Raw genomic sequence first — 27107 nt, 5'->3', positions numbered from 1 at the left:
CTTCAAATCTTTAAGGGCTGTGGCCAAAGCCAAGTCGAAAGATAACTGTTTATTGTGCGCAGCCATCTTCTCGTCTATCCCTGTTTCTATGGTTGTTTCTGTCAGAATCGTCGTGCCTCTGTCGTCACTTGGTTACGCCCACCTTCTGACTCTACACTTCATGGTGATTCGTCCGGCCAGTTTTAGGAGAATCCAACCTCGAGGTTTACCGAGGGTAACTAGACCGACCCTGGCAGAGAATTAAATTTGTTGCCGTGGGTTGTCTAGCGCGGCTAGGCTAATAGAAGGGTTGATTGGAGTCAAATTAGGTGCGTCATAAATCATTAGAATATTGTGAAAAGGTTCCTAAAGGTAAACTTTCAAATGTTCTCTATTTATTCCATGTAAAGTGAAATATTTCTAGCTTTATTTGGGTTCAATTTTTAAGATTATGGTTAATGAATAATGAAAATCAGAAATCATGTGTCTCACAATATTAGAATGGTTCATTTACAGTTTGAGTAAATTACTATTCAAACATAAATGCAGCTTTTCTCTCAGGTCTTCTTCAGTGCGTGCAACCACAATCATGGTGAAGACTGAACATACCTGCACATATTTTCAGAAGTTGGACATTTCTGCCTTCTAAATCATTTTCTGTTGATTGATCTTAGCATATATCCCACTGGATTTTTGATTTCGTGAGCTAGAAGCCATGTTTGTCAAAATTGAAATAAAAAGGCTTGAAGATTTTGCTTTATGTATACAGAATACAGAATGTATAAAGATGTAACTTAATAATCAAATTATGAAAAAAAAACTTTTTTACATTCATTTAAAATAACTGCCCCACTAAAAATACAGAAATGCTATTACTTAAAACATAAAAAGTAAAAGTATTATAATGACTCCTGTGACTGATATATTATTAAATGTGACCTTTTAAGACTGTTATTCCTGCTGTATCAAGGCGTAAACAGCATTTACATGTTCTAACTGGTTGAAGTGACGCTGAGTTTAACTGCTTTCTACTCATTAACTCTCTCTGTGTTCTATATGTGCGGCTGTACATGATGTAAACGGTGAACACACTTGTTACTGATCTGTTTTTTGTTCTTTGACCTCATTCTTTATCATGTCCAGCTCAGTGTGTACTTGACTGATGACTCTTATGCAGAGGTGCAGTGTGTTCATACATGTTACCTTATATTGTGTAAAGGTGTAAAGTCTTTTTCCTGACTGCTAACAATATTTTTTTATTTATGGAGTGACAGAAAGAGACACAAGAAACCCTCTCTAATTCGTCAACAAAACTAAACTAAAATTTTGTAGCTGGCTCCATGCAATTTTCAGATTTCTGTTCTGAAAATGTCTGCAAATTTGGGAATTTTTAGATATGTAATGGCTCATTTCCATATAGAAACATACAATTTCAAAAGAACATAAAATACAGTAAACATTGTCTCATTATTAGCAAACAACTGTTGAAGTTTCATGATTATATCTATATTTTTTTCACTGATCTATGATCTCCTTTTAACCCTTTCATGCTTCAATTAAAAACATTTTCCCCCTTCAAGTAATCTCTGCAACAAAATAAAACCGATTTTTGTGTGTGTGTGTTTTGCAGTTTTCAGAGTTCTGCTCTGGAAATTTCAGCAGTTTTTTTTCCATTTTTATAACTCTCTAAGTCTGTGGTTTCTTCACCAACCCAACACTTTTTTCACAACAGTTACTCCATACATATCCCAAATTCCCTCTTGAAATACTCCAGGCTCTAATAAGTAAACAAAACGAGAAAAAAAATGTAGCTGGCTTTATTCAGATTTCTGTTCTCAAAATTCAGCTACTTTTAAATATTTCATGCCTCATTTCCATATCTTAACATAAACTTTCAGATAAACTCTAAAACAAAACAAAAAATCACTGCCTCTTTGTAAATAAGAAAATTGCTCAAATTTGATGGTGCTATTTAATAGTTAAAATATTTTTTTCTTGTTTATTTGTGGTGTCTCCCCATATATGATGAAATGTGCTTCCTGGTGTCGTCATCACTAACGCCCCTCAGAGAAGGCCTCTGATTGGTCCGCGCCGCAGCCCCTTCCCCCTCATCTTCTTCTCTCAAACAAACAATTGAGCAACGGTTCACGTTTCTTATCGGTTACCGGGAGTCTCCACCGAAAACAGCGCAATTTAGCCGGGTCAAAGTGACGTCTGTTGGCTCCGGACAAACGGCTGTTTTCTCTCCAATGTGTGCCGAGTGAAAGCCTGCCCTCTTCCCCGCCCACAGGCCAACGGCAGGAGGGCAGAGTCGGAGGACGGTACATTGTTTTGAACGCGCTAGCTAACTTTTTGCGGAGTTTTTTTTTTTTCAGAAGCTAACCGTTAGCATCAAACGCGCTATTAAAAGCCGACTTAGCGCTTTCTGTAGCTTAGTTTAGCTTCGCTCCAGGCAAAATGGTGACTTTCTCGACGGCGGTCAGACCCCTCATCTCCCACCTCCAGCGGCAGCTCGTCAGACACGGCAGGAGTCACCGGATAACGCCCGTCAGAAGATGCAACCTGACGGCTTGTTCCAGCAAATATGTGCTGTCTCAGAGTGAGTACCACCAGGTAGCATGTAGCTGCTGTAACGTTAGCCTCCTGTGATCCGGACACAGCTGTTCATAATCACACAGCTTCATTGAAGGATATGTTAATTTAACCTCCTCTCAGTGTCAGTGTGCTCTTTAGCATAGCACCGGTTCGGTTGTCCCATCCATTGTAGCTTTAAAGCCCCTTTATTGAGGCCCAAACACTGCAGCAGTCACTTTTGTTGTCATCTGAGTAACGTGTGTGCTGAGCGCTGGAAAAGCTCGGACTGGACTATGGTCACGGCTGGATTTGGTTCAATCCTTCCTCTGGTCATTCAGCTGTGTTCCGGCTCCAGGTTTTCCAGATAAGCGCTGATATCCCCGGATCTCTGCCCCATATAGAGGCCATATGAAGCCCTTTCACCTACTCAGCTGCCTGCCTGCTGATTGCACACATGCATGGTGTCAGGGGTGTTGTTAGAGCCAAATGCAATCAGGGGATTTACTTTTACACCACTTATCTTTATTATTTTGTGCCTTTATAGTTTCTGGCTTATCTAGACTGAGGTTTGTTGTGCACGGGAGTCCAACTACGGCTCCTGAACGCATCATGTGGTAGATGTGGGGTAAACAAGTTGTAGCATGTGATGAACTGAGATCAAGATAAACCAGTTGCATTCCACTGGAGCAGTATTTGTTTTACAGCAGCACAATACATCGAACAAATCATGCATGATAGAAGAAGAAAACACAGCTGTCACTCATTTTCTGTGACTTATTGTGATGTGTTAAACAGTCCTTGAATGCACTGAAAAGGAAGATTCGGTTGCAGAAAAGAAACATGATGACGCCACTTGTAGGGCTGCAAAATTAATGAAATATAAATTGCAATCAGGGTTTTGGCTTCCCACGATTAAATAAACATGACTGTTAATAGAAAATAGGAGCTCGCTTAGTGTCGACGTGGGTAAATCTGATATTAGAACGCCTGATTTCTCTCTTTTCAGAGTAATTTTTGGTGTCACAGCTGTTTGAGCTGCAGTAACTAAATGGAGACTAGAAGCTTCTCTTTTACCAAAGCATGCATATGAGGCGTTTAGGGAACATCGGTAAATTGTAATGTCTGTCAGTAGAAAATGAGCCCAGTTTTTTCAGATTATTTTAGTTTTCTGTTTCATTTGTTTCATTAGCAGGAATGCAGCTCTAAATGAAAGTGAACGCAGCGCTCTGTTTGTTTAAATTTAAATCAGTGAATAATTGTTTAATCAATCTTGATTCACATATTGATCAAAAATAATCGTGACAACCCTTTTTGGACAAATCGTGCAGCTTTTGTCAGTTGTATGGACATATTTTACCGACAAAAAAATGATGGTGACAAAAAACAGGCACAAGGAAACACAGTTAATTTGTTTCACAAATTAAATCAGCACCACAGCACTCTGTATGATGAATTCAAAGTCACATCTTAATGTTTTTTAATGCATTATTTCCTCTGCTTTTACCAGCTTTACACCATATGAGAAAAGCTCCAAATGGTTTACACTCAGAGATATAATGCCGATAAAGGATATATTTCAGTGTCATTTTTTCCCCATTATCGTGCCACCCTGAGTTATTTTTGACATTTACATGTCGGCACACTGGGATGAGTCATTTCCTTTAATTTGGTCTTCAATCCACCAGAGCAGGTCAGACGAGTCCCAGCAGCGTGCTCACCACACCGCTAACATCAGCGTCGTCTCTCTGACCAACTAGAACCACACAGTAAACATGCAACAAAACATTCAGAAATGGAAAGAGTGTCCAGTACAGCACAGCTTTGATGTTCAACCATGATAATAAAATAAATTTATATTTAACTTTAACTAGCTCGTTGTTCTGGGCACCGTCTGGACAAACAATAATGAAAGGGCTGTTGGGTTCATTTAAATCTGTCCATTGGCCTCATTTTTGTTATTTTTCTTCTACTCTTCAGGTAATGATATCTGACTCACAGAAAATGATGACTTCCTTGAAGCAGTGAGGTGCACTGCTTTCATTTTGACCCGAGTTTAGCCTCACAGGCAAAACCGCAAACGGAGAACAAATTCCACCTCTTTCAGCGGGTTTGGCAGATCCACACATTGACTTCAGTCCCTGAAAATGACCTCCTGGAACCCAAATCCAGAACCTTAAAGTATTTTGGTAGATTTTGTCGCCGTCTGTCATGAAGTGCTGCCTGAAAACTGCAATTCAGGGTCTAAAAGAGCTTTGAAGTTTCTATTGATGTTACCTGATCATTCAGAAGGTTTCAGTTTTCTCTGCAGAGGGTTTGAGACAGCTCCAAGAATTTTCTTTTTTTCTGATTCACAGTTCTTGTTAAAACTATTTCCATGCCAGATTATAATAATAACAACTTTATTTATGTAGAACCCTGAAGAACAGCGTTTAGAAGGTGGTTTGACAATTAAAACATGCAACACAGAAACAATCAAGCAAGATATAGGAGAAAAGTCAGAGCAGTCACTTGGAATAAATAGTAAAAATTACAATAAATGAAATGAATGATTAGCTAGATTAGCATGCAAATCAAACAAGGGAACTAGGAAGTTTAAAAATTGAAGAATAAGATTGAGGGTTAAAATTAAGTCAAAAATTAGAGAATTAAAGAATTATTAGAGAGAGACATCACACCAAAGAACCAGGCAGCTAAAATTAAAATACAACAAGAGAGAATGTATAAAATAAACAGGACATGATACAGAATAAAACATGAAAACTAAATAAAGCTAAAAGTAAACTTCACCTAAAAGCAAGTCTATAAAAGTGGGTTTTTGCTAAAAGCCATCAGTTCCATCAGTTTCTTTGATGTTTTTTACCTTTTTATGTCCATAAAGTTGTACTAATTAGCAGAACCACCTCTCAGCACTCTGTTGTCTCTGTTTGGTAGCAGGTTTGACCGGAGTGAAGCTGTGATCTCTCCCTGTGTGGCACTAAGCTAATTGGCTCAGAACATGTTATTATGCTGTTGTTCAAAGTCTTTAAAGTGCTTTCATTGTTGCTTCACATCCAGGTCTAAATCAAAGGGCCAGTCCCAATGCTCCTATTTTGTTTTTTATTTGCTTTTCTGTGAAGCTTTTATTGAGCTGCGGCTTCACAAAACACAATATGTCGCTGAGTTAACACAACTTCTTTAGCTAAATTCTTCACTCAGAGTCTCTACTTAAGTTTAAATAACAGAGAACAAGCCTTGAACAAGTATGCAAAAGCCTCTAAAGTTTACTTAAATTCTTTACTAAAAGTCTAAATTCTTTACTGTAGATAACAGATCATAGAACAAACCACAAGCAAACCTGTAAAGGCCTCTAAAATTTCAATTTCTCCACCTAAATTCTCTATTTAAAGTCTGATTTTTCAAAGTTCTGTGCTTGAAATTACAGAACATTAAGCAAACCTTGAACAAACCTGTAAAGGCCTCTAAAATGATAATTTCTCAGTGTACAGAACAAAGAGCAAACCTTCGAAAATGTGGAAAAATATATTTTCACTGTGAAACTTCTGATGTCCACATTTTCAACATTTTTGGGAAATCAAATGTTTTTTGGTGGAAAAAAGAAATGCTAAAAATGTTTCTTTACAAATGTTCACATAAAAATCAACCAAAATCCAGCAAACTTCGCTGGATTTTGGTTGATTTTTATGTGAACGTTTGTAAAGAAAATATCAGAAGTTTTACTGATATATATGTAATCACTTTAGATATTTTGAGGATTTCTTTTGGAAGATTTTTCTTCATTTTTTAAAAATACAAGAATTTTCTTGCCAAATTTAGGTGACTTTTAAAAATACAACTTTAAAGGGGAATTATTGGAATTTTCTTCCTGAATTTTTTGCAAATTTTCAAAAATTTGGGGAATTTTTTTGCTGAAGTTTTGTATTTTTTTTACACAAGGAATTCATATTTTTGTTGCCTGTAAATAAGGACAACAGGTGGGTTTAAAAAGTCAGCACTGTGTTTTTTCTCAGCTGTAATCGCTTCATTTGTAGCCATTCTGCTTAGAACCTCTTTGACGGCTGCCAGAAGTTCCTGCCCACAGGAAAAGCCCTGATCCCGTGTTAAATGAGCAGAGATTCAGTGAAGGCAGCATCTTGCTCCGGGGCATCTCTGCCAGTCAGATGTTTGACGCCCGTGATCATGTGTGCTCTGGACGTGCTCGTCCTTCCTACTGATTCATGACGTCCAATAGTCAACCTCACAGCTGATGATTACAAAAGTGAATGAGCCTGATTGGCGTTGCAAGCGCTCATTGTGGTGATAACAGAGTCAGGCGGCCAACTTCCCCCAGGAGGAGCCGCTGAAATCCGACCAAGATGAAGGTCATCTCCCAGTCAGACCTGTTGGGCTCGGCTCTCTGGATGAACGAAGAGGAAACAATAGACTGAGCTGCCTTTGTGCCCTTTGACAGCTGCACCTTTTTTTTCACCCTCTCTGCAGATCTTAATCCACATCAGACAGGGAAGCAGTGTTCGAAAAGACTTTTATGACTATTTTTTTGGTTGGATTTCAAAGCAAACGCAGAGAAAGGGAGGCAGAGAAAGCGAGCAGAGTTTAATTAGTAGTCGGGTCCGTTGACAGACGTTGGCCCGAGCCGGCGGTTTGACCGGCCAGAGGTCCTGGTCTGGTTCTCCTGCTGTGGAGGGGATCTGGGGGCGTGCCAGGACATTCCGCGTGTCACTTTCAGTACAGCCGGCCCACTTCTCTCTTATTTAGTAATATCCTTTAAGGAAAAAAAAAAGAGAGAGGACTAGAAGGAAGCACTATTACTCACTTGTTCCTTTTTTCATTCAGTTCCTTCTTGCAGCTCAAGGAGGAAGGATTTCCAGCTCTGTCACTGTGTAGCTTGTGGTTGTTTTTGGTTTAATTTAAAAAATGGATTGTCTAAAATGCAGGAAGCGGCCGAGTACAACATGAAAAGTAGGCGTCAGCATTTCTGTGTCCAGTTTTCCGTTGTCTCTTTGCAGTTTGAACTGTGATTTAACGGTGTCTAATCTGATTTTTCTCTTCCATTTCCTTCCGCCGCCTCTTCTTCTTCTCCTCCTCCTCGCCTCCAGTGCATCCCATGTGGCAGGGACCCCTCGCGGTACCAGGAGGCGATCGACAGTCTCCCATAGACATCGTCGTGAGAAAGAGCGTCTTCGATTCGAAGCTGAAGCCGCTGGAGACGGAGTACGACCCGCAGACGTGTCAGCAGATCTGGAACAACGGTTATTCCTTTCTGGTCGAGTACGACGACACCACAGACAAGTCCAGTGAGTAGTTTTTGTGACTTTTCCTCTAAACAAAAACCATTTAAATACACTTTAGACATCTAAAAAGCAAAATTAGCATTGGAGGAATGAAAGTTTTCATCTACACAGGAGGATTATGTGTAAATGCAGTAATCAATCCCACACTCAGAGCGCCACATGGAAACAGAAATTATGACTGTCATGTGACTCTGCTGACCTCCACAACTACAACATTATCTGCCTTTAAAGTGTTGATCATATTGGCATAATTACATAGAACATTATAACCTCCCAAAACCATCAGGAAGCTAAATATAAACCGAACTGTGGTGGAATTGAAAATAACCAGTCTGCAGGTGTCTCTCATGCTCTGTGTATTATGAGCTTAGAGGGAACAAAGGCAGGTTTGTAGGAGTTAAAAGTGAGGATTAGGGTTTTACTAGTAATATAAACAAAGAGTGATGTGTTTCTGGCGGGAGAACAGATGGCATTTAGACTGATTGCTGCAGTTTATAGATGGGGAAACAATGATCGTGTTGTATTTGTGGCACCGATAAGAAGTTTATGAAGCAATAAAATCATGTACAAGTGATTGTAGTTTCTCACTTTCTGGAGGTTTTAGATCAGTGTTTCATCCATTCAGTGACAGTAAAATGTGTCAAAGTACGAAGCACTGATGTCCTCATGACTTTGTTGTGCAGCGCTGAAAGGGGGCCCCCTGCAAGACAAGTTCAGGCTGTGTCAGTTCCACTTCCACTGGGGGGAGAGCAACTCCTGGGGGTCCGAGCACACCGTGGACAGGAGGCTGTTCCCTGCAGAGGTGAGTGCAAAATCTGAAAAATAACTCCAGTAACGAAGCGAAAGAAGGTCACGTACAAAAACACAATCCTAAACAGTAGGGATGTCTGATATTGGCTTTTTGTCCGATAACCGATATGCCGATATTGTCCAACTCTCAATTTCCAATTCCGATATCAACCGATACCCAGATACGAGCGCTATTTAACTAATTTTAGGTAACATCACTTATCTCCTGTCGTGGAATTAACACATCATGCCTAATTTTTGTGATGTCCCATTGGATGCATTCTCAAATGCAACAAGGCTTTCATTATCTGTGCAAAATAAGAAAACTGCTTCAACTGAAATTGTGGAAAAAATGCCAAGCTTAAGTTGTCTCAAACAACAGTTCACACTCTCCCGCCCTCTGTGAGTAAATGGCGGCAAAATCCAGACATTATTTTTTCAGTTTTCATGATAGGCAAAAAAATTATAATGACCGATATTAAATTTTTTGGCCAATATCAGGCCGATAATATCAATGGGCCGATGTTATTGGAAATAATATATGAAGGTGTTTCAGCTTCTCAAAGTCGCTGTTTTACTTTTATTTTATCACTTTCAATTCACAGACGAGGCTGTGGTTTTTATTGGCTGTAAATCACACATCAATCAGCGATAGATTGAAGCTTTTTATTGTCTCTGACATCATCAAAGCTGTGAGATTCAGGTCAGCTGCTTGTAGACGTGGAAATCAGCGTTCCGGTTTTCGTCATGCTGGTTTATTGTGCTAATTACTCTGTGAGTTTCACCTGCTTGGTGGTAAAGAGGATAGTTGTAAATCATTGTGTTTGTATTGCTGCGGTTCTGACACGCCTCTTCAACCTTTAATAGCTCGACTGGGTTGCAGGTTTTAACCCTTCACTTCTTCCTTGTCGAAAGAACATTTCAGATTCCCACACAGTGACGTTCTTCCTGTCCACAGCTGTCATTTCATTCTTCCAGGACAAATGAAGCTACTTTCATGTGTTTGTGGTTTGTTATTACAGATGTCTAGAATGTGAACAGTAGATATCTGCAGCTGAATTATCAGTAGTTGTGATGAAATTTCAGACAACTATAGTTAAATTCTGTCATAGTTAGAATTCAAGTTATCTTGACTTTCTCTCAGTTCTACAGATCTACAGTGTCCTTTATATGTGTATTTCTCAGTAAATTGTCAGAACGATGTTGTACGTATCTCAAACTGGAATTCTGACTTGTCCAAATGCCACCAGAGAGATCTTAAATTAAAGTTTTGACTCATTGCAGTGACGTTGCAGATATCTGCAGCTGAATTATGACTCATTGTAATTAAAATTGTACATATGCACGGTTTAATTTGGACTAGCTGTAATTATAATTCCAGATGGCTTTAATTTGCTTCAATTAAACAGATCTACAATGTTGTTTTTCGATATCTATAATTCAGTTTTAAGTAGTGAAAAATGACATTTTAGATACCTGAAACTGGAATTCTGATTCGTCTAAATGCAGAAAGAGAGATCCTGAATTAGAGTTTTGCCAGACAGCTTTAATTTCCCTCAGTTAAACACATCTGCAATGTTCTTTTTAGATACCCATAATTAAGTTTTAAGTAGTAAAAATTGTGTTTTAGATACCTGAAACTGGAATTCTGACTTGTCTAAATGCAACCAGATATATCTTAAATTATGATTTTGACTGTATACAATTCCATTGCAGATATCTGCAGCTGAATTATGACTAATGGTGGTTAAAGTTTCGGTTATCTATAGTTTAATTTTGATTAGTTGGGATTATAATTTAAGATTTCTTCAATTCCCCTCAACTGTCTCTACATCGTCCTGTTTAGATTACTATAATTCTGTTTAAAAACTGAATTCTGACCAGTTGAAATGCAACCAGGGTGATCTTAAATTACAGTTTTGAGAAATATCTGTAGATGGTTATGACAAGTTGTACTTAAAGTTTCAGACATTTACTGTTTAATTCTGTATAGTCATGCTTGTATTTCAAGATACACTTGATTCCCTTCATTTCAAGGTATCTGCCTTGTCCCTTTTCAGTGTCTGTAATTAAATTTCGGTCTGCAGAATTGCATTTTATAAATCTGAAACTGAAATTATAACCGATCAGAATGTAACATCTTCATTTAGAGTTTTGACACTGTGAAAGGATGTTGCAGAGAACTGCAGCTGAATTCAGACACCTACAGTTAGACTATTTATCATCCCATTTGCAGATCTCTTTGTCTTCAATTTAATATATCACCGTTGTCCTGTTTTAGATCTCTGAGTTTAAAGTAGTCACAAAGGACATTTTACATATTTCAAACTGGCATTCTGATTAAATGCAACCAGTGATATCTTGAATTAGATTTTTGATTCTGAAATTATGTTAGCGATATCTACAGCTGAAATATGACCAGCTGGAATTAAAGTTTCAGACATCAGTATGATCAGTATAACAGATGATATCTTGAATTCTCCTTGATTTAAACAATATTTACGTTGTCATTGTTGGATATCTCTAATTTAGAGTAGGTAGAATGAAGTTCCAGATATCTGTAGTTAAATCAGAAACTGCCATAAGTATGAGGTGGATGAGCTTGATTTTCAGAAATACTGCGGTTCTGCAGCCGTAACCACATCTGTCAGCTGTTTACCGACAAATCAAAGCAGCCTGAGGCCATAATTTCTAATGAAACAAAGCTCTCTTTCTCCACAACCTCCTCACTGATGAAGTCTCGCTGCATTTCTAACAGTCTGATCCACCACAACAACCACTGCTACTTCTGCTAGCACACTTCAACATGTTCTGGTTGATCAGCAGCCAATAGGAAGGCAGCGTCGTGCACTCAGACTCATCCTAAAGACGTTTGAGAAACATGAAACTATTGTTTACCCTCGTGTCGTCCTGCGGCTCAAAATTGACCTGTTTTAAGTTTGAATATGTGGTAAAAGAATCTATTTTCACAGTGAAACTTCTGATGTCCACTTTTTCAACATTTTTGGGAAATTTCTGAACAATTTTTGGTGAAATGTTATAAATGTTTCTTCAGAGCGTTCACAGAAAAATCAACCAAAATCCAGTGAAATTCACTGGATTTTGGTTGATTTTTCTGTGAATGTTCTTAAAGAAAATATCAGAAGTATTTCTGATACATATGTGGTCATTTTTGGATAGTTTTAGGATTGTTTTTGGAAGATTTTTTCCTCATTTTTTGAAACTATCAACAAGAATTTTCTTGCCAAATTTGGAGGATTTTTTAAAAATACAACTTTTAAGAGAAACTTTTCAGGAATTACTGTAATTTTCTTCCTGAAGGTTTTGCAAATTTTCAGAAATTTGGGGAATGTTTTGCTGAATTTTTGGATTTTTCAGGCAAAGAAACAATATTTTTTAGTGCCTGTAAATGAAAACAACAGGAGGGTTAAACAAGTTCAAATCACTCTGTTGGTCAGAGTAATGTTAATATCTGTACTTTTTATTCCAATTAGTTAAACTCAGTAAACATTACAACAGCAACAAAAAGTTACCTCTGACTGAAATCAGGGCTGTGGTGATGTGTTTTACTCAACTTAAAGCAGTATAATCCAAGCAACCTCATAGAAGAAGTGAAATCAGTGCTTCTGCAGCCGGTGTACCAGCAGCATGCTCCTCCTCTGCTTTAACAAAGCGCTGACCTCCCTGCTGCTGGATTAATGTAGCATGCTAAGAACAGAGGCACCGCGGTCACATGTGTGGCAGGTATGTGAGGGTTATCGTGCAACCAGGACACCGAAGGGAACAACTCAGATACGAAGCCCTGGAGTTCACAATTGGTCCTCTACAGTTACTTTCTACACAACACAATGTTTTCTTGACTCCTTTCTGAAGTCAGAGTCTGCATCCTGTTTGTTAGATTCAGAACTATACCACACAAATGCAGATCTTAGAAAAAAGATTTAACTGCAAAAAAGTAAAAATGTATAGACGCTGCTTTTGTTCTGAAGTTAAAAAAAAAACTTTCTTACAACTTTAAATTGCAGCCAAATGCTTCATGTGTACATTCAATCTTATTCATTTTAGCTGTTAGCCTAAATTTGGTGCACTTGTGGATAAGAGTTTCATTTTTATTATGAAAGTAGCTTCGTTTTAAAACAAACTTAACTAAAAGAGATGTGTGTAATAAAAGTTCTAATTAAAATAAACTTGTGTATTCAAAATTTTATGTGTATTGAAGATTCTAACTTAGAGAAATATGTGTATTTACGGTTCTAACTAACATACAGGGTGGGGAAGCTGAAATGTCCTATTGACAAATTAGAATGTCCTGCCCAAACGGTGAGGGTAATCAAAACAATAATTAAAATCAAAGTTCCTCACCTTTAACCAATCTTTTTAGTATTTGTCAGACCTTGGTGCATTGTGAAGTGAGCAAGCAACAAGCAAAACGCAACAGGGTTTGTGATCTCCTGGATGCTCAAATCTCTCAGAACGACATTGCCAAGATTGTTGGCATCAGTGAGAGGACCATGCGCCGCATCCAGCATGCCAGACAATCCAGTTTGGGCACCAAGAGGTCTCCAGATGGTCCTGGGAGTCTTGGGCTCAGATGGCAATAAGATGCCCCCCTACTTCTTCAAGCCAGATCAGAAAATTGGGGCTGATGTGTACTACAGAGTTCTGAGGTACACCGTTTTGCCCTGGCTGAAGGCCACCTACTCTGACAACAACCATGTGTGGCAGCAACATGGGGCTCCTGCTCACACATCAATCAAGGTCCAAAAGTTCTGTGAGTAGAATATGGCAAACTTCTGGCCCAAAAGCATTTGGCCCCCGAGCTCACCTGATCTAAACCCCCTGGATTTTTTTCTGATGGGGCGCCACTGAGTTGAGGACTAATGCCACCCCTCATGCCAATATGGATTTAGTTAAGGCTGCATTCTCCAGGGAATGGGAGGCCTACCCCAAGGAGGATATCAGGAGGGCCTGTGCCTCTTTCAGAGGCTGTATCGAGGCCTTCATCATGGCTGATGGAGGACAGATTGAATAAACATGTTCTGAAAGCTTTAAATTTGTGTTCTTCAAGAAATCAGTTCAAAATTCCAAAGAATAAAAAAGTTATACCCATTTATAGTTGTTTTTTTTTTTACCTGACAGGACATTTTTGCTTCCCCACCCTGTAAATATGTTTTTTTAAGGTTCTGATTAAAAGAAATATGTGTATTTAAGGTTTTAGCTAAAAGAAATATGTGTATTTATGGTTCTAACTAAACAAAGCATGCATATTCAAGATTGTAACTAAAAGAACTATGTGTATTTTAGGTTCTAACTAAAAGAAATGTGTGTTTTCAAAGTTCTACATTTAAATGGAAATACCTAAATAAGGTACAGTAAGTTAAGTTTCTTTTTCCAAAACTGCACTTGGAAAACAAGCACTTTAAGGGTTAAACAGGATTAAACTGAAACAAACACTGCAGTATGTTGGCAGAGCAAATGTTTGCAGTACTTTTCCTTCATGTACTCCTCTTGAAGTACTACAGAGTGTATTGACTCTTTTAGGGCATGTTCCAGCATCTTGGATGCAGCTTTGTTGTTTCAACTCTTTTTATATCCCTGAAGCTGAACTCAAACATGAGGGGCGTGTTTGTCCGCTACGGTCTCTGTGAACGTCTATTTTCATGTTGTTCCATTACCTTCTCTTACATAACGACACGTTCCACCGGCTGCGTGTCCTCGGTCGTTGGGAACTCGTGCATGTCGTGGTTCTCATCACTCAGCAATTCTTTGTGTGTCGGTGTGTCTGCAGAGCATCAGATGACTGATGGCTGCGTGGCTTCATAACAGAGTCAATACAGTTGGCACAGAAGAACACGTCACGGTCCATTAGAAAGGAGTAAAACGAGGAACTGTTGCTTCAATTAGACAAAAAAAGGCGAGAAGTCGACATAAAAATATAAGAACAGATGGTTTTCAACGTTACAAAAGTAACTTTGTGCGAAAATTTTGATGTAAAACTGAATCTTTAACCCTCCTGTTGTCCTCATTTACAAGCACCAAAAAGTATTGTTCCTTTCTCTGAAAAAAATCCAAAAATTCAGTAAAGTAAAAAAAATAAAAATCCTCAAATTTATAAAAAAAAATTCAAAATCTTCAGGAAGAAAATTCCAAAAATTCCTTCAAAATTTCCCTGAAAAAATTTATTTAAAAAATCCCACATTTTTGCAAGAAATAAAAATTGCAAATATTTTCAAAAAATGAATACAAATCTACAAAAAATCCTAAAAATATCTAAAGTGATTCATATTTATCAGATTTTTTTCTGAATGTTTGTAAAGAAACATTTTTTATCATTTCTTTTTTTTTTCCACCAAAAATGTTAAAAATATTTAAGATGTGAAAGTTTTCACTGTAAAAATAATATATATATATATATATATATATATGCCCACATTTTTAAGATTTAAAACGGGTCAATTTGACCTGCAGGACGACATGCCACATTTCAGTGACAGAAATATGGCACAAATGTTGACCAAACTGTCTAAAATGAATGCCGCTTAAGGAGTAGGACACGTTAGGTGGATTAAAACAGTCATAAACTCGTGATTTTTTTACTGTTTTTATGTTTTCAGCTCCACTTGGTTCACTGGAACTCTGATAAGTACAGCCTGTTTGAGGAGGCAGTGATGGAAGACAACGGACTGGCTGTTATTGGAGTTTTCCTCAAGGTGCAGCACACGTTTGATCTTAATTTACCTTCAAGAACTACACAGAAATGACTAATCAAAGCACGTGGACATTTGTTTTAGAGTGAGATAGCGGTGTTTGCACTGCAGTCTGAGCTGTGACTGCAGTCAGATTAATGTCTGATCCATGTTTAGGTGGGAAAGAGACACGAGGGGCTGCAGAAGCTGGTGGACGCTCTGCCTGCTATCAGACACAAGGTCGGTCTAATGCTCATGTTTACTGTTTAAGATGATAATAAGAAGTTTGTTTATATAGCAGCTTTTAAGTTGTACTTCACAAACAGCAAAAAAAATGATGGAAACTGAGGAAAAACCTTAGACAGAAGGCTGGTCAGGGTAAAAGATTTTCAAAATAAATCAGTGCAACAAAAATAAAATAAAATGTCACATCCAAGTAAAGGAATAAATACATGGAAAAGAAGAAAACTAGAAGGTGAAACCATAAATACAAAGTTAAAAAGGATGATAGCAATAGTGATAACAGTAAATAAACACAGGGTACAAGAGAATAATAATGAAGTAAAGTTAATAAAAAATCAACTAGATAAATGGTTGTATTTATATTTTATCCAAAGCGCTTTACATGATACATCACATTCACCCATTCACACACTGATGGTGGAAGCTGCCATGCAAGGCGCTAACCACGACCCACCAGGAGCAATTAGGGGTTCAGTGTCTTTCTCAGGGACACCTTGACATGAGCACAACAGGCCGAGGATCGAACAGCAACCTTCCAGTTACAAGACGACCACTCTACCCACTGAGCCATGCCGCCACCAACAAGCCAATAGAAAAAAACCACCAAGATAATAGAAATAATAATGAAAATATAAATAGCCTATAAAAATGGGTGATTTGAAAATGGATACTGATTCAGCAGCTTTATCTCCTGATGACTGAAATTTACTCTTCAGTTTAGAGAACATATTTATTTCATCACAAACCCCACGTCATGAAGCTGCTTCTACAGAATGTAGAGTCCTCTGGCTGTTAAAGCCTCTCTACCAGCAGCCAGGAGGAGCAATCTGAAGGTGAAGTCGTTTTTAACCCAATATATCTACTGGAGATGATTTGGTACCTCAGTTTAAAAAAAACAGCTCATTAATCCACTTTCTGAGTTAACGCAGTGAAAATGTGGAATTAAATCTTTAAAACCAGCCTCAAGGTTTTAAATAAAGTCAATTCAAAGCTGTCACCACCAGTTTATTTCCTGTATGTCCTGATTTTATGGATTATCTCACACTGATGGGCTTTGTATTGTTTTATGGAGTGTGTTGATTCTGCTGTGGTTGTTCTGTATGTCTGTATAGATGCACATTAGCTGCTAGCTAACGCTAATGTGTTTACTGTCAGTGGTGTGCGGTCCCTGAAACATAAAAAAACCAAACATGTTTTCACTGCATCTGAAGAACTGTGGAAATAGAAAATCACACCTTGTGGCCACTTTATTAGTCAAACATGGTTTATAAAGCTAACTTCATGCTGTTTGATCACTTTATTATCAACGCTCATAGTTTAAACCAGGGCTGACAAACATGCGGCCCTCAAAGAGTAAAAATTCCAGAGAAGACAGTAACGTCAAATTATAAATTAGTAAAACTATAAATTTAAAATCATTTCTAGCCCATGACAAGTTGTTTAGATCATAAAGTAAAATACTAGATTGATCATTGTTCTTTTATCGTTTTATACCTCCTTTTTGTCACATTTTGTCTTGTTAGTAAAACACTATAATGTTCAATTCCAGACACCTGTGACTAAATGTTTTATAGACACTCTGTGGCCTTTTAATGTGTAATTATTAACTCAGGCTTAATGTTGTTGAAATTGAATTTATTTTTCTTAAGAAATTTCAGGTTGTTCATGATGTTTTGTAAAAAGATAATTCTTTAAATGTGAACATTTCAAGGATGTACTTTTTTGCACTGCAACAAAGGAAACATTTGGAGTTGTGATTATTCATAGGTTATTATGCTGTGATTTTACTGTTCACTTCAGATCAAACTGGGCTGAATAAGATCAGATAATCCTTTATTACTCCCCATGTTACAGCAGCAATATACACTAAAGATAATAACAATGATATACTATACAAGAATGAAAAATGAATAGAGTATTACTACACTATAAATAAATGACATCAGCAAAAAGTGTCTTGTGGAATAAATGTAAAAATGTGGCCCTTGAACTAAAATGAGTTTGACACCCTTAGTTTAAACTGTGAATATTATCGTAGTTACTATGAGAAGTCTTCAGTTTATTCATTTATTTCTATATTTGATAGGGACAGTGCACATTAATGAGCGTCTATTTAGACAGCAAAGGATGTAAATATGCCGGATTATAGCAGCAATGCTAATTTACTCAATGCTAAGTCCCCAGTTTGAAAGCAGCGTTTTCCTTTTCTCGTATCACTTGAAGGTGACGGATCAACTTTATGCCGCTGCTGCTTCACCGTTATCACTCATAATGTCTGATAAGGCTGGAGGACAGGATGCATGTTGAATAACACCTGTGTAATACTTATCTGGTGAATTATGCATTAGATATTGATTAGTTTATAATAGCTGTCGCATTAAGATAAAAGATATATTACTATCGCATTAGTCTAATTTAGTGACACTGAAGCTCTCCACAGATTTTATGGTATTATTAAAGTGAAACTGTAAGAATTTCCAGCAGCAAAACGTTCCCATTTCTGATCAGAACATCAAATAATTCCACATTTAATATGCTTAATTCTCTGTTTGTGTTTGTCCGTCCTCAGGGCAGTGTGGTGGATTTTACCCGGTTTGATCCTGGATGTCTGCTACCCACCAACACCGACGACTACTGGACGTATCACGGCTCTCTGACTACACCTCCTTTAACCGAATCCGTCACCTGGATCGTCATGAAGCAGCACATCGAAGTCAGCCACGACCAGGTACGTTATATAGGCTGCCTCAGGATGTCTTTTAGTGGTTTAGTTAAACCTAAAACTACAATAATCATTATTTCTACATCAAAAACGGGTGGGAATGTTTGGTTGTAGTGACAAAAATATCTTCCAGTACTAGCAGCACTTACACGACTGTTCAAAAGTTTGAGGTCACCCAGATAGTTTCATGTTTTCCACACTTTTATCCATGTGCTAACAGAACTGCACAAGGTTTTTCTAATCATCAATGAGCCTTTCAGCACCATTAGCTAACACAATGTAGCATTAGAACACAGGAGTGATGGTTGCTGGAAATGTTCCTCTGTACCCCTATGGAGATATTCCATTAAAAAATCAGCCTTTTCCTGCTAGAATAGTCATTTAGCACATTAACAATGTCTACACTGGATTTATCATTCATTTAATGGTATCTTCACTGAAAAAAAGCTTTTCTTTCAAAAATGAGGACATTTCTATATGAGCATTGGTGTATATTCATTCAACCAGTCCTACTTTATCGTATGAATCAGTAGTTCTGTTGAAACATGTTTGGTCTGTTATCCAACTCGATCTACTGTGATATTTTTACCGCCCGGCAAAACTGCGTTTTCCAGAAGGTATTGTTTTCAGCTGCATGGTCTTGCTTGCTTGCTTGCTTGTCTGTCACAATTTGGTTTCCGCGCGATAACTTGATAAAATATTGATGTAGCCTCACCATATTTGGTACACAGATGTACCATAATAACACACAGGTCAAGTTCGCATTTGGTGACCGTGACCTCATTTTCAAGGTCACAGGGGTCATCTCTGTCGCTGGGCGGTCCAAGTTTGGTAAAACTTCTTGTTTTGTATTTGTAATATTTTTGATCAGTTAAAGCTGTTTCATCTGATTTAAAATTCAAGAATATGTGTCTGGACTGTTTCATATATTATTTTCCTCTATGTATAATATCAACAGTTTTCTTTCTGATATATTATCGACTCTTATTCAATTTTGTGGAATCAAGATAAAAGCACGGTGCAGCTCTGGAGTTTTTAAAGCACCTTGTAGCTCATCGTTTTGTTTTTTAGCCTCCAGCCGAGTGATTTACTAAGTTTTAATCTCAACTATGAGTCCTGCTTCCTGGAATTGATTGAACGTGATTTGCCGTGATGTTGATGTTTAAAAATGCTCATTTTCTAGAAAAGTCAAGCGCTTCCTGAGTTAATATTCAACCAGCAGGGAATAATCAGTGTCTGGAGCTGAAGATGAAGAAATATTTCCTTAGAACAGATCATCCTCTGCTGAAAGTATTTTTTATTTATAGCAGGTGATGTTAAGCAAGAACAAATGAGAGCAAATACAGAGATGAGTAAAGAAGCCAGGGGTAGAGATGGAGATTAAAACTGATCTAAAATTAGAAACATTAATCCAAATTAATGCAGCTGTTTGCTCATGTTAGTCATTAATATTCTGAGAGTTAAAGCAGATGGTGCTCTGCTGCCTCCATGTGGCCAAAAATAATTCATGCAGGTTTTATTTATTTACTGAAAGTCTTTTTAAAATACAGTTAAATAAACATAATGTACCGTCATTGCTTGAATGGAGCTCAATCCTTGTAGATGTTATTTTACCGCATCTGTTTCAACAATTACATGTAAGAATAAATAAATTCAGTGTGAATCAGCGATCAGACACAAAAATATAGTAAATAAAACTTAAAAACAATGTCAAACATAAAACACTCATAAATAATGTTACATGATTAAGTGAACTATGTAAAACATGAGGTAAACTCCACAAAACCTACATCTTATATGGTACAGTGTCAGTGGTGTTCCATTTTTTTCTCTCATTCTCTGATAAGAAGTGATGGCTACGATCTTCAACCCATAAATTAACCTTCTGAACCCCAAATCTCCTTTAATCAAAGCCAGAAACTGTCAAAGCAGAGAGAATAATCGTGTTTCAAACTTTCTGACATTCCTTCAACTACACAGAATCAATTTTTTTGGCCAAGTTTGTGAACAGACAAAGACTTTGACTCCAAAATAAAGTAAAAGTTGAAGAAATAAGAAACCAGTTGGAAGAATACTCACCTATTATGTGCTGTTCTGGTGAGAAACTTACACAAAACTAACCCTAAAACCTGCAATTTTTCATCAAAATCCCTTTATTCTACATGATTCAGTAGTTCATTTTAACTTAAACGACTTTATTAACCCTCGTGTCGTCCTGGGGGTCAAATTGAAATTTTGAATTTTCACAGTGAAACTTCTGATGTCCACATTTTTAACATTTTTGGGAAATTTCTTAACATTGTTTGGTGGAAAACAAGAAATGCTAAAACAAAGGTCTCTTAAGCGCATTGTTGTTTTAAAAATATCAGAAGTTCACTGATGTGTGTGTGTGTGTGTGTGTGTGTGTGTGTGTGTGTGTGTGTGTGTGTATATATAAAATCACTTTAGATATTTATAGGATTTTTTGGAAGATTTTTACAGATTTTTTTTTTAATATTTACAAGAATTTTCTTAAAAAATTTGGGAGATTTTTTTATACGTACAACTTTTGAGGAAAACTTTTAAGGAATTATTGGAATTTTCTTCCTGAAAGTTTTGCAAATTTTCAGAAATTTGAGGAATTTTTTTGCTGAATTTTTGGATTTTTTCGGACACAGAAGCAGTATTTTTTAGTGCCTGTAAATAAAGACAACAGGAGGATTAATCAACAAGGGAAATTAGGTTTTTACAGCAGCATGGACACAACAAGACAACACGGAATATTAGGGTACAGAGAGAAGGTAAAATAAAATTAGATGAATTTAAACTCACTGAAATAAGATAAAAATATAGAAAATGTAATATAGAAAAAAAAGTCAACAGACTATATATATATCAGAGTATACAGAAATGTGAAAATGACATAAGAAGGCCAGAAATACACAGTTTGCTATAAAAAATAAAGTTCAGTGCTTGTGCTACAACTGTTAAATCATTCATAAGTCTGCAGTCAACAGAAATTCAGGAACCTTTTGGTTGAATAAATAATACAAATTATTATTCTTAACCAAAATGACAAAAAATGGTGTAAAAACTCATTTATTTTCAGTTTTGACCCACTTATGATCTAATCTGTCTGCATCTGAGGACATCTAAGAACTCCAGAGGACCACCAGAGGTCTCCTGTACTCTTTCAAAATAAAACTCAGCTCCATTCAGCAGCAGTTGTGCTTTCATAACTTTTATATTCTAGAAAAAAGTTTTTGAAGTGAACAGAAGCGTTCTTAATTATGTTTGGGTGTGTCCAGATGCACAATTAATCCAACCATCTTCACAGCATTTCAGTTTATCAGCCCATTGAAGTCTCTCTCTCTGATTCCAGCTGGCGGTGTTCCGGAGCCTCCTGTTCACGTCGGCCGAGGAGGAAGTCCAGAAGAGCATGGTGAACAACTTCCGGGTGCAGCAGCCTCTCCGGGGTCGAACCGTCCGCTCGTCCTTCACGCCCTTCCTGCAGGAGGCGCCGCCCACCGAGGGCCACTGATGACCTCGGCTCAGTAACACACTGTCCACCGCTCACCTCCACGACACTTCAACACCACCTGAAGCAAAAAGAGCGTATTTAAGAGTGCGACACAGCTCACTCCGAGGAGCTTCAGTCGTACTTATCGCTGGTTTTCTATCATGAATGTTTTTATTTAGGTTTTACAAACGGTTTTACACAGCAGGGGCATGCAGTTTCTGATCGGTTGAGTTTCATTTTTCATATTTTGGTTTGATTGTTGCAGACCAACAGCCAATAAGGGACGGTTGATGGATAAAAACGCAGACGTATGTGGTTTAAAGTCCGCACAGGTGGCTCAAAGAGTCCGACAGCAGCATGTGAGCCGTAAATTTATCTTCTGCTTCTCCAGGCTGATTACTGATCAGCTAAGCTAGGCTAGTTAGCATTTAGCAGCTAGCTTTGTCTGCTGCTGTGCTTCAGTCGGCTCCGATTTCAGATTCTGTCTAATTTATGCGAATGAACTCTTCAGAATGAAGTGGCTGAATTAGCTGTAGCTAAGCTAACAGCTAGTGCGGGTGCTACATAGTGCCATTTTACTGCTGTTGAGACATTTTCCGCAGTATGTTTGTTTATTTGAAGGTTTTTGTGCAATTTTGATCTGCCTGTGAGCACTTCAAACCACATATTCCTGTAAAATAATCAAACCAGTCCCTGTTGATTCTCATTTTTCATATTTTGGTTTGATTGTTGCAGACCAATAACCAATAAGGGACGGCCGCTTTTGGGGGAAAACATGCAGTTTTACCGCTTTTATGAACATAAATCCTATTTATTGTGCATTTTGCAGCTCGTTCGGTTAGCGTACGCGGGTTAGTGGCTGCAGTGGAGCTCAATCTCCTCACGCTGACATTTTTATCCATAAAAGGAAGCTGAAGCTGCTCTGGGTTTACAGGAGATTTAACCCGCCGTCTGGGGGGAGCGTCTCTCCTCTGAAATACAGATGAAATCCCAAATCATCAGTGGCTTCTCACCACAGTGTCACTTTTATACATTCTGTACGATCAGGTGCTGATTTATTGCTGATTATTTTTAATCATCTGCATTATAAAGATCAATAGAATGTGTTTTTTTTTTCATCTGTTATAAAGAGATTAAGCTGTAAATGGTACATCTGACATTCAGACGCCTTTTTGTTTGGTTTCTTTTTAAACTCCCACATGCAGCCTTTTGTTACTAAAATGCACAGGTTACTAAAACACATCGATGTGTTGTGATTGAAACGAGCAGTTCCCTTCAAACGACCACAGTGCCTTAAATGTTTCATCTCAGCATCTCAGAGCTCGTAGATTATCTTCCTTCAGGATGACGTTGGATATCGTATCGTCTAAATGTCTTTCACTCAGACTGCAGGAGTTTCAGGACGGTTTATCCACTTTCACCCTCAAAGCACTCAGCTGTAAATGGCTTCTGTCTTTAGGAATCAGTTTCCTTCCTGAAATGTGATGTTGTCTGCATCACAGTTTCATCTTAAGGAGTTTAAATTGCCTTTTTAATCATAGGGATGCTGTATTGATTGACCGATGTGGGTTTTTTAAAGGCTGATACCAATTACTGATGCTCAAGAGTTGAAGATGTGCAGTAAATGTAACTTTTTAGCAGCAGATAACCTGTCATTTATAACTGGAGTTCTTCATTACTAAGAGGGATTAGAACTGAAGATGTAAAATGGAGATCGATCGGTTTGTTTCCTGAAGTTCATCATCTCCTGTTCTTCTCTAGTTTCTTTATATTTCACTGTTTTATCACTTTTATTGCTCACTAAGGTTCTCAGAGTTGTTTCTGACTGGATTAAATGTGGGTCAGAGTGATGCTCTGCAGGTTGTTCTGGTGTTCAGGTACGATTATCACTCCACCACTGAGCTGAGCAAAGCTGAACATGTTAACCTTTTGATCAGATATTAGAACTAAGGTAAAGGTGACATCTCCACCACCCTTTTGCTCATTCAGACACGTTTTGTTTTTTTACTTATCGCTAGAGAAGGTTGTCTTGAATTTCTGAGATGACTTCAGGCAGGAGTGTCAAACTCATTTTAGTTCAAGTTCACTCCAGTTTGACCTCAGGTGGACGATACCAGTAAAATCACAGCATAATAACCTATAAATAACTCCAAATGTTTCCTTTGTTTTAGTGCGAAAAAGCAAGTTCTAGAAATGTTCACATTTAAGGAATTATCTTTTTACAAAACATCATGAAAAACCTGAAAATTCTTCAGAAAAATAAGTTCCGTTTCAACAACGTTCAGCCTCAGTTTATCATTTACACGTTAAAACTTACAGATCAGAGTGTCTATAAAGACGCAAAGCATTTAGTCAACTGGAACTGAACTTATGGTCAAAAACGACCAAAAAAAGACGATTATTTTAAATTTATATTTTTACTAATTAACATTTTCCAGTTAATGTCTTCTCTGTAATGTTTACAAAGTCGTCTCGTGGACCAGATGTTTGACACCCTGACTTCAGGTGACATTTTTTCTCAAATTGCATGTTTAAGGTCAGACAGAAGAAGTTTCTCTCGATGAAGCAACCAGTTATAAAACTCCTGCAGTCTGAGCCAGCGTGATTTCAGCAGAAGAATCCAGTAAGCGCTGCCAGGACTGACGTCTGCAGAGTAAATGTCAGAGAGCCGCTGCCTTCAGTCCGTCGTCTGCTTTAGCTCTCTCACTCCATGTGTTTAACAGAAGATTAATCAAACTAACGCCGTCACATTTTACTGTTAGTAGGGTTTAGAAGTATATATTCTAATGCAGATTCTGTAAACGCACAAACGGTTTTCAAAGTGACCCGCGGGACCAACTGACCACAACAGCCTCAGAATCACCGCCTCCATCAGAGCTTTAACGCCTGTTGTTCTCTCTGACATCTGCAGTAAATTAAGCAGCTCTGTGGTGCTTTTTTTTCCCCTCTTAATTGGGAAGGAGCTCGTGCAATGTTGAATCATGTAAAGAAATCTGGAAGTGTGACGCTCTGGATGAATGTGCAGGAAAGTTAAAAAGACAGAAGAGATTTTGAGGTGTTTAACCCTCGTGTCGTCCTGCGGGTCAAAACGACCCGTTTTAAAGTTTGAAAATGTGAAAAAATAGATATTTTCACAGTGAAATTTCTGATGTCCATATTTTTTGCATTGTTGGGAAATCTTTTGGTGGAAAAAAATAAATGTTCAAAGTGTTTCTTTAAGAACATTCACATAAAAATCAACCAAAATCCAGCGAATTTCGCTGGATTTTGGTTGATTTTTATGTGAATGTTCTTAAAGAAAATATCAGAAGTTTTACTGATATATATTTAATCACTTTAGATATTTTTAGGATTTTTTTGGAAGATTTTTACTATTTTTTTTTAAATATTTGCACAAATTTTCTTGCCAAATTTGGGGGAATTTGTTTAAAATAAAACTTTTAAGGAATTATTGGAATTTTCTTCCTAAAAGTTTTGCAAATTTGGGTAATTTTTTGCTGAATTTTTGGATTTTTTTCAGACAGGACAGTGTTTTTTGGTGCCTGTAAACGAGGACAACAGGAGGGTTAAAGGTTGAGTCGAGGTCACGGTTGTCTCTCGGATTCTCCTCCAACAATGAATGTGTTCCTCCGACGCTCAGACCAGACCCCCTGAGGTGGAAGCGGCTCTGAAAGAACCCAAACGTAGAGAAAAGAGGCGACGCTTTGTGATGTGAGCGACGGTGACTAGCGGTGAAGGCTCACAGTAACACCAGAGGAGGAGATTCTTTGAAAAGTGCTTTTTTTTTTCTGTGTATCAAACCCACATGGAGACAAGGGACCTGCTGCTGCCTTCATCTTATTCATGTGTTTAAATCATGCACCATCATCTGCCTTCATTTTTATGCCTTTTTTTAAAAGAATGATGCCGTTAATGTCGTAAAGTGTGATGCAAATGTTAAATCTGTTGAAAATGATTGTCTGGGCTGCCTTTGGGAATCGGTTTAGTTCCAAATCAAGATGTTTTCTGCATCACCGTTACACCTCAAGGACTTTTAGATCTTCTTTTTCCGTCTTCTCATGTCATTTTGTGCGTCTTTTCCGGCCTCCTGTCTCTGTTTGGGATGTTTTAGCAGGTGTAGGTGTAGGTTGTGTTTCTGTACTCTGTACGCAGTGTATATTTTAGCTGTTTGTTTGTCCAGTGTGCTGCCCACATTCCTGCCCCGTGGGGCCACACTGAGGCTCCTCTGCCTTCCCAGTGTGCCTCTCTCCACCTGGTCCAGGAAGGCGTCGCCCCTGCAGACCCTCCTGTTTCTGATGTAAATATGATTTTAAAGAAACTGACATATGTATATCAATAAAGTAAATGTGATGTAAAGACGATCTGTGTGTCATGAGTGCTTTTTATGTCGTCAGTTTCATGTTTCTTACCAAGATGGATGAACCAGCAGAAACACAGAAATATTATTTCTGTGAAATAATCAAACCAACTTCTCTGAAGTCTTTCATTTTGACCCCATTTACTACTTTTACTCCTCTACAGTTATTTGTTGTCATTGTTGCTTTGAAAATGAGAGGGGGTTTTTTTGTATACAGAACATGTAAATAAGCTATAAATGGATATATATATATATATATATATATGAATGAAACTGCAATAGAGTCAAGGTAAAAGTGCTGGAATCTCGTGAACACAATGTAACCTCTCAAAGTTTGATTATTTTAGATGAGTAAAGCTGTACTTAAGTACAAATCTGAGGTACTTGTAGTTAGCTTGAGTCTTTTGTTTTTACCCCATTTGCTACTTTTACTCCTCTACAGTTATGTACTGTCATTATTGCTTCGAAAATGAAACTTTTTTTGCATACAGCATGCATAAATAAGCTAGAAATGAATATATGTATATTTATGTGTGTGTGTGTATATATACGTGTATATATATACACTGTGTGTGTAAATATATATATATATATATATGAATTTTGCTGTATTTTGGTAGATTTTTTTGTCAATGTTCTTAAAGAAAATAGAACTTTTACTGATATAAATGTAATCACTTTAGATATTTTCACAAATTTTTTGTAAGATTTTTACTGATTTTTTGAAAATATTTACAAGAATTTTCTTGTCAAATTTGGGGGATTTTTAAAGTTAAGCTTTTAAGGGAAACTAAATAATTATTGGAATTTTCTTCCTGAAGGTTTTTTCACATTTTCAGAAGTCAGGAGAATTTTTTTGCAGACTTTTTGGATTTTTTTTAACAAGGAAACAATATTTTTTTGGTGCCCATAAATGAAGACAACAGGAATGTTAAAAGACACCAGAACCGCAGCTGCTTCAAGTCATCAG

General features: G+C 37.5%; 1 protein-coding gene across 1 annotated transcript; it reads left to right on the top strand.

Moving 5' to 3' along the window:
- The first annotated feature begins 1826 nt into the window (after positions 1 to 1826).
- On the top strand, positions 1827 to 26141 carry ca5a (carbonic anhydrase Va). Its single transcript, XM_022202606.2, has 7 exons — positions 1827 to 2578; positions 7647 to 7844; positions 8525 to 8643; positions 15245 to 15340; positions 15494 to 15556; positions 18129 to 18287; positions 21643 to 26141. The coding sequence occupies exons 1-7, from the start codon at positions 2437 to 2439 to the stop codon at positions 21799 to 21801; spliced, it is 936 nt and encodes a 311-aa protein (XP_022058298.1). The 5' UTR covers positions 1827 to 2436; the 3' UTR covers positions 21802 to 26141.
- Positions 26142 to 27107: the final 966 nt, after the last annotated feature.

This window comes from Acanthochromis polyacanthus, chromosome 8, assembly GCF_021347895.1.
Source record: "Acanthochromis polyacanthus isolate Apoly-LR-REF ecotype Palm Island chromosome 8, KAUST_Apoly_ChrSc, whole genome shotgun sequence".
In the NCBI taxonomy this organism is placed as follows: domain Eukaryota; kingdom Metazoa; phylum Chordata; class Actinopteri; family Pomacentridae; genus Acanthochromis; species Acanthochromis polyacanthus.
Note: the sequence above shows the minus strand (reverse complement) of the source record. Positions and strands in the feature narration are given on the sequence as shown.